At 36.8% G+C, this 8676-nt stretch overlaps 1 protein-coding gene across 5 annotated transcripts in view; it reads right to left on the bottom strand.

The window, feature by feature from the left end:
• The window catches only part of SPATA7 (spermatogenesis associated 7), a 31351-nt gene extending 23989 nt beyond the window's left edge, over window positions 1-7362 (bottom strand). For 3 of the 5 annotated variants that reach the window (XM_010845148.1, XM_010845149.1, XM_010845151.1), the window contains exons 1-3: window positions 6951-7360; window positions 4790-4885; window positions 1807-1854 (exon numbers count right to left, since the gene is read on the bottom strand). In XM_010845148.1, the coding sequence (XP_010843450.1) occupies window positions 1807-1854; window positions 4790-4826 (85 nt within the window). In that variant the 5' untranslated portion in view covers window positions 4827-4885; window positions 6951-7360. Of the gene's footprint in view, window positions 1-1806; window positions 1855-4789; window positions 4886-6950 lie in introns of those variants that run through there. The other 2 variants (XM_010845150.1, XM_010845152.1) reach the window with 2 other exon arrangements.
• Window positions 7363-8676: the final 1314 nt, after the last annotated feature.

Below are 8676 nucleotides of genomic sequence, written 5' to 3'. Positions count from 1 at the left end.
CCATAAATTCTATGGTATGAAAATTCTTTGTCAATAAAACTGCCATAAAAGGTAAAGCCTTTCTTGGAACTTCCCTGGTGGTCCAATGGTTAAGAATCTGCCGCCAAGACAGACGACGCGGGTTCAGCCTCCGGCCCAGGAAGATCCCACATGCAGCAGGGCAACTCAGCCCACCTGCCCCCACCTGCCCCCACCTGCCCCCACGTGCCCCCACGTGCCCCCACCTGCCCCCACCTGCCCCAGCGACGGAGCCTGCGCTCCACAGCAAAGGGAAGCCCGAGCACCCGCTGAGAGCAGCCCCTGCTCACCGCACCTGGAGAAAGCCCACGCACAGCCAAAAACTAAACACATAAAAAGGAAAGCCTTTCTAATGCATTAGAATATGGAATTACTTAAACAATTCAACAAAGTATAGAGACATCCTAATTCAGACACCGACTGAAACTATCAATTCAGTTGTCTGCTTTGACAGAAGACTATAAAAACAGACATGACTCAAGACCAGAGACATTTCTTTCTGAAAATACGTCTACTATAAAGCCTATTTCTAAGTAAGTTTGTACTGATTAGAATGCACATCAGCTATGTTACACACAAAGGAATGATTATCAACTATACTTCAATGTGGTGATGATAATCTTTGTGGTTCTTCTAGACATCACAATTTTTTTCATTTACGTGATCATAAAGAAAACTGTCTCAACTGACTGCAGGCAGAAAGTATCATGGGATAAATAAGCACTAACTAAGTCTCAATTCTAAAAACAAAACCTCTGTAAGTATACCATGTATGCTGCCAACTCCTGAGTGTTTATCTCCACCCTGGAGCCTCCTCCTGAGCTCCAGGCTTGGCATTCCAACTGCCTCCTCAGCATCTCCACTTGGATTTCTAATAGGTATTTATTTTTAACTTATAATGACCAAGATTGAATTCTCGATTCACTTGATTCACTTCCTCCCCTAAATACCTTCCTATTGTATTTCCAACGTCAGTGCATTATAACTCTTGTCTTTTTAGCACTGGGAGTCATCTTTAATTCACTCCTCGTTTTCTCTCATATTCTATCTACATCCAGTTCATCAGGAAATACTGTTGACAGACATCTGAAAAGTTTCCAGAATCAAGCCATTTCATGCTCCCTCTGCTTACAAGCACAATTAGTATCCTATGGACAGACAAGCCTAGTGGGTTACAGACCATGGGGGTCGCAAAAAGTTCGACAGGACTGAGTGACTGAGCATGTGCACACACACACCCTCTACTCACAAGCACTCTGATCCAAGCCACCAGTATTTCTCACTTGAATTAGTTTCCCAACTAGTCACTCTGCTTTTACCATTGCCCCTTGTAGACTATTCTCAACTTAGCAGCCAGAGAAACACTTTTAAAGTGAAACTGGCTATTCCTCTTCCTCTACTCAAGGCCTTCTAATGTCTTCCAGTGTCATTTAGAGTGAAAGCCCCAGTGCCTGCACGTGGCCAAACCCCGCGTGGTCTGCACCTCTCTGACCTTTCTCAATGACCTCAGCACCTGTCACTCTTCAGCTGGTTCATTTCACACCAGCTATGCAGCTCTTCTTGCTGTTGCCCTGGATACACTGATCCCAACAAACCCGGCAGAGTTTCAGTTCTGCCAAGATGAAAAGAATTCTGGAAACAGACAGTGGTCATGGCTGCACCACAAGAAGAATGCGCTTAACGTCACTGAATTGTAGACTTAAAAATGGTGAAGAAGGTACATTTTAAGTTGTGTGTGCAGTTTACCGTATTTTTTTTTAAAAAGGCAGTATGTTAAAAATTACTTACATTTGATGCTGGCACTCATGCTTAGTGGAACTGAGCAGTCTACTGCAGCTGAAAGAGAATAATCACTTGCTTTAATACTATTCTTAATATTTATAAATGACAATAACTATCAAAAGTCAAAATCACAAGAGGTTCCAGAACTTGGAAGTTCCTTGTTTTGATATGTATGCTACTTCTAGAGATGAAAAATATCCTTGATAAAAAACACACTGGTTAGAATTAACAGCTCACTGGATACTGCAGAAGGAAACACAGGTGGATCTGAACACAGCAATGCAAACTATTCAAAGTGAAACAGTGAACACTGGAAAACGAATGTACTGAGTGTCACTGACTTAACCTACCTGTGTCACTCACTCAATATAGTAACTGGAGTCCCAAAACAAGTTGAGAAAAAAGAGCAAAATGAGAGCAGTGACATTATCTGATTTCAAAACTCACTGTAATGCTGCAGTGATTGTGGCAGTGTGATGTCGTAACAGACATACGATCAACAGAACTGAAGAGTAAGTTTAGAATCAGACCCTTGCATATAGTCAATTATCTTTTAAAAAGTGCCAAGGCGGTTCCATGAGGAAAGGACAATCTCTTCAACAAATGGTACTTGGGACATTTTTAGGCAAAAAAATTGATCCTTATATAACACCCTATGCAGAAACTAATTCAAAATGGATTAGAAACAGTGTAGAAGCTAAAACTTAACCAAAATTTTAAAAACTTTATTCAAATGGTAAAATAAAAAATTTTGTAAAAGACATCGGTGAAAAACTGCTGAGATTCAAATAAGGTCTGTAGTTAATAGTATACTGTCAATATTAATTTTCTGGTTTTAATAATTGTACTATAGCTATATAAAATCTTAATATCAGAGAAAGCTAGATGCAGGGTTTCTGTGACATTCTGTACTATTTTTGCAACTTTTCTGTTAAGTTTAAAGTTATTTCATAATAAAAACTTAAATAAAGAAAATGAATTGACAAATCACAGACTGGGAGAAAATATTTGCAAAACATGTATCTGACATAGGACTGTATTTATATAAAGAGGACTCTCACAACTTAACACTAAGAAGACAAACAACCCATTTTCTAAAAAATGGGCAAAAGATTTAAATAGATATTTCACCAAAGAAGATACATAGATGGAAAATAAGAATAAGAAAAGTTGCTCAACGAAAAGGCACCCCCTCATGCACTGCTGGTGGGATTCTAAACTGGTACAGTCAGTATGGAAAACAGTATGGAGGCTCCTCAAAGAGTTACAAATAGAACTACCGTATGGGTCAGTAATTCCACTTCTGCGAATTTACCTGAAGGAAATTAAACACTAATTTGAAAAGCTATATGCTGTATGTTCACTGCAGCATTGTTTGCAATAGCCAAGATATAGAAGCAATCTAAGTATCTTTTGATAGATGAATAGAAAAACAAGGCGTGATATATATACACAATGGAACATTACTTGGCTACAAAAAATGAAATCTTGTGTTTTGCTATAATATTACTGGATCTAGAGGGTATTATTGGAAGTGAAATAAGTTGGACAAAAAAGACAAATACAGTATGATCTCATTTATATATGGAATCTGAAAAACAAAACAAACAAAATGAAAAGATTCAGATACAGAGAGTAAATGCTGTTGGCAAAAAAGAGGAAGCTGAGAATGTGGGGCAAAATAAAATGACGGGGATTAAAAGGTACAAGCCTCCTTTTATGAAATAAGTAAGCCACAAATAAGTAATACATGGCCTAAGGGAAAGAATAAAAAACACAGGAATTAACTTTTTATGGGGACAGATGGTTAGTAGACTCACCTTTCCGATCATCTCAGAGCATAAGCAAATGTCAAATGACCATGTAGTACATCTGAAACTAACGTAATACTGTATGTCAGCTATACTTCAATTTAAAAAAAAGGAAAAAAGAGCTTCTTATCATCAGGCGTGAGGGAAATACAAACTAAAATGCTATGAGATACCATTACATATCCAGAGAGTGGCTAAAAAAGGACTGCCAATGGGAAGTGCTGGTGAGGATGTGGAAGTGACGGAAATGAAAACGACAGCCACTTTGGAAAACAGTTTGGCAGTTTCTTATAAACTTAAACATACACTTACTATATTACCCCACAGTTCCACTCCTAGTAAATAAATTTATCCAGGTGAAATGGAAGCATACGGTCAAATATTCTAAATGAATGTTTACAGCAGGTTTATTCCTAATAGCCAAAAATGAGTCAAGATAACCCAAATGTCCACCAACTGGTGAACGTCGATAAACAAACTATGGTATATTCACTAAATGGATACTACTTAGCAAACAAAAGAAAGAAATACTGACCATGGATTAGTTTCAAGAGTGTTAACTAATTGAAATAAGTTAGATCCAAAATGATATATATTGTATAATTGCACTTATATGAAATTCTAGAAAAGGCAAAACTATAGTGAAGACAGATCAGTGGCTGCCAGGAACTGGAGGGAAGAGAGTGACTGCAAAGGACTAGGGAGAAGTTTTTGCTGAAATGCTGAAATGGTCTGTACCAGAAGTCAGTGAACATGCTCTGTGAAAAAACAGACAGTACATTTCTCAGGCTTCGCAGGATCACAGAACCTCATCACAACCAGTCAACTCTGCCTTTTAGTATAAAAGCCACCATAGACAATATGTAAAAGAATGAATGTGTTAAAAAGAACAGATTATAAATTACTGTCTAATCACAGTATTAAGATCAGCATCCAATCACAAAAATATATTAGGAATAACACAGGTAAAATGAAACAGAGACATTAGATTCAAACAGTTAATAAATGGCATTCTGAATTTGCTAGGTGCATAGAATCTGTAGCTGGTACTTTACTACACCAAGCACAAACCCACAGGTATATAATGTATTAATTTTTGCTACAGATTAACACAAATTAGAAGTGAAGCTGAGAAGGGTTTAAACTGGGTACAGAAAGTAACATTTGCACATGTTTACCTTTGGCTGAAAGGATTTTATTATAGTGAACAGCCATGTGATTCTTGACCAGTTGGAGGGTACTTAGTCTGAGAGAGGAGGAGTCAGTGCACAAAGCTAAAAATTAAAACACACTTAATCATTATATATTTAAAGTTAATTAAAATCCATCATGAGATAAACAAGTTACTCAGCATTAGGTATATTTTTATAAAATGTTCTGAACTTTACCATGGAGACACTGGCATTGTATCTGTGATGCTGTGTCCTGGCTGTCATCCTGCAATGACAACTGACGAGCTACTGACTACTCTGGGTTCAATCAAACTTTTCTAAGTTTTACAAGCCTGAGAGTTTTGGGACGAGATTTTGGAAGATATCTACCATTACATTTACAAAACTATTTCTTACTGACAGCTGTCAATCTCGTAACTAAAAATATTTAGCTGCTTGGCTGATGATAAAATAATGTTATCATGCTTAACATTTGAATACTCTGGTCTGGGAAATCAAACAAGTCCTACAGGTGAAGATTCTATTCTGAGACGAAAATTTCTAATTTTATACCTGAAAACAAGACCTACGAATCGGCTCACTGCATTCTTTTGGAAGTATTAGGACAACCTTAAGACAAGTACAATCACAAAGAAATTAGATGACATTAAACTTCTTGACCTCATCTGAACTGTTAAAAGAAATCTTAGAATTAAGCACACATATACAAGTATAAACATATAAAATATAAACATAAACACAGGCATAACTTTTAAAAATATTAAACAGTTTTTGAGAATAATACATACACGTAGTTAAAAAAAATGCAGCTAAAACGGCATATACACTGAAAAGCAGTGAATTTCCTGCCCTGACCCTAAGTGTTCTCTCCCAGAAGTAAACTTTGCTGCTTCTTTAGTGTATCCTTCTACGGAAATTCTATGCATAATAAAAGTATATGCAATAATGATAACCTTGACACTGATACTACAACTACTACTAAAAACATTTATTGAAAAGGTACTATGCATATATTGTTCTAAGCTCTTTACATGCAGTAACTTATTTAGTCATTATCATCACCATTTAATAGATGTGAAAACTGAGGCACAGGAATGTGACGTCTTCAAGGTCACACAGCTGATAAAGGACATAGTTTGGATGCGAACCAAAGCAATCTCATACTTACAATCACTGTTTCTATACCAGCTCTGCAACATATTCTTAAAAAAAAAAAAGTAAATGACATACTGCTCTTCAGTCTGTTTTTCTATGTAAGTATCTTTTAAAACTAGTTCAAAATTTTTATTTAAAAATTATTTTTCAAAGTTTATGATTCTAGTTCCATGTGTATATATGTGCTTTATTACCAAGAAATAAGTGAGTAATTGAAAATGATTCTTCTTTTACATTTGGAGGATCAGCATCAAAGATTTTTCATGTAAATAAGGAAAAAAAGACTTTCAATTATTTTGACCAAAAATCCAGGCTTAAAAATTTTAAGCTACAATTATAAAATATTTAAAATGTACATTAAAATTTAAAGTCCTTAAAATGTGAAAACATTAAGATGTTTGATCTTACAAAATATAGATTTAGAGAACATCTTAGAGAATGTTGATTTTCCTTTCAGAGGATCTAGAAATTCCAACTGGATAAAGAGCCCCAACTGGACAAGTGTTTGTTCCTGATACAAAATGGACTTTTCAAGTGCTCTTTTTCTCTGCCTGGCTTTTCCTCTTCAGTGCTGTGTCTTTAACCACCTGCTAATCACTATTTTAATAAGGAAGGCAAACCTTCAGCCAGGGCAGTCTGCCAGCAACAGAAGAGCTGGGCTGGAGCTGCCACAGGGGGCAGGAGGTGACCAGGGCCACATCCAGGGCAGGATGGACTCCTACACTCTCTAGTCTCAGGAATTCTTGCAATATTTAATTTTAAGTAGTAGTATGGAGGAGGAGGAAATGGCAGCCCACTCCAGTACTCTTGCCTGGAAAATCCCACGGACAGAGGAGCCTGGCGGGCTACAGTCCATGGGGTCGTACAGACTGGGCGCAGCACAGCAGTAGTATGAAGTTCAAATACTGATTAAATGAAGTATTTTTTCATCATGCTATATAATTTACAAATAAAGGAAACACAACTGGTCAATCTTTTAACCATCTTTTACCATTTTAAGTACCTCACTTACCATTACTTTTGGTGCTCAAGTGTCCTTTAAATAGGCATGATGCATCAAATGTGGGAAGGACAGAGGTTGCTCTGACTTTTAACAAAAAAACATGAATTAGGACAAATGAAACACAACTTTCACAAAGACACTACTGAACACATAAAAAATCATAAGCTTATATTTACCAAAATTATTTAAAATTGATTCAATCAATTCAATTACTAACCAGCAATAATATATCACATAAAAATCCTGCTGCCATAGATAAAAGGCTTTCTTTTTTAAGAAAATAAGTTATTTTTTAAAAAGTTCTGCCTTGAGACTTAAGTTTCACCCGATAAAATAATAAACACATCAATTATGTTACTTGAGAATGTACTGACTTTATTCCGTAAATCACTGACCTGTTGGTTTTTAAATGATTTTGAGATACAGTCAATAAGATTTTGAGTGAATATATATATATTAACTATTTTAGTTAATCATAGGCTGGTCTGTCCTTAAAAATAATTTTAAAAAAGTGATCTTCTCACAGAGTAATTTAGTAACTTATAAAATTATATACTATAATTATATAAAAGTACATAAAAATGTCAGAACTTAATGATTAAAGATGTCTTAAGCTTCATCTAGTCCAATCCACTTACCCTCCTGCTTGGATTCTATCTAAACATCCTATATTTAATTTTTTATATATATTTATATGTTTTATTTATATTTTTAAATTGAAGGATAATTGCTGTACAGAATTATAAATTGTCAAACATTAACATGAATCATACAATTGTTTTATGCAATTGTAAACTGCCAAACATTAACATGAATCAGCCACAGGCATACACTTGTGAACCTCCCCATTACACCCCTCTAGGTTGTTACAGTGGAGAAGGCAATGGCGACCCACTCCAGGACTCTTGCCTGGAAAATCCCATGGACGGAGCAGCCTGGTGGGCTGCAGTCCATGGGGTCGCACAGAGTCGGACACGACTGAAGCGACTTAGCAGCAGCAGCAAGTTGTTACAGAGCTCTGGTTGAGTTCCCTGCGTCATACAGCAAACTCCCGTTGGCTGTCTATCTCACCTATGGTAATGCGTGTCTCCACGTCACTCTCCACACACCCTGCTCTCCCCTCCTCCCCCACCAGCCATACCAAGCCTGTTCTCTGTGTCTGCGTCTCCACTGCTGCCCTGCACATAATTTCATCAGCACCATCTTTCTAGATTCCATACATATGCATCAGTACACAAAATTTGCTTCTCTGATTTCCTGCACTCTGTGTAACAAGCTCTAGTTTCATCCACCTCATTAGAACTGACTCAAATGTGTTCCTTTTTATGGCCGAATAATATTCCATTGTATATATATGTACCACAGCTTCTTTATCCATTCATCTGTCAATGGACATCTAGGTGGCTTCCATGTCCTATTGCAAATAGTGCTGTAATGAACACTGGGGTACAGAAAACTAGTATCTCCCCTAACATCAGTGTCTCACCTTTCAGACAAGATGGGCTATCAGAAAACTAGATATATACTTCATCACAAAACAACTTCTGTCCCCCAAAAGTGATGGTGTTTTGAAGGGTAACGTCCAAGATAGGAAAGCTGAGTCACAGAGTTTAATGGAATTCAACAAGCAAATATAGTGTATTCCAAGCCATGTTTTAAATGGGTAAATGGTCATTCTGCTTTATAAGCTATAAAGGTGTGGGGAAGACACAGTCAAAGTCTGAAAGAAATATGG

This window comes from Bison bison, unplaced genomic scaffold (genome assembly GCF_000754665.1).
Source record: "Bison bison bison isolate TAMUID 2011002044 unplaced genomic scaffold, Bison_UMD1.0 scf7180017864213, whole genome shotgun sequence".
Taxonomy (NCBI): domain Eukaryota; kingdom Metazoa; phylum Chordata; class Mammalia; order Artiodactyla; family Bovidae; genus Bison; species Bison bison.
The sequence above is the reverse complement of the archived record's forward strand: the minus strand, read 5'-3'. Positions and strand labels throughout refer to the sequence as shown.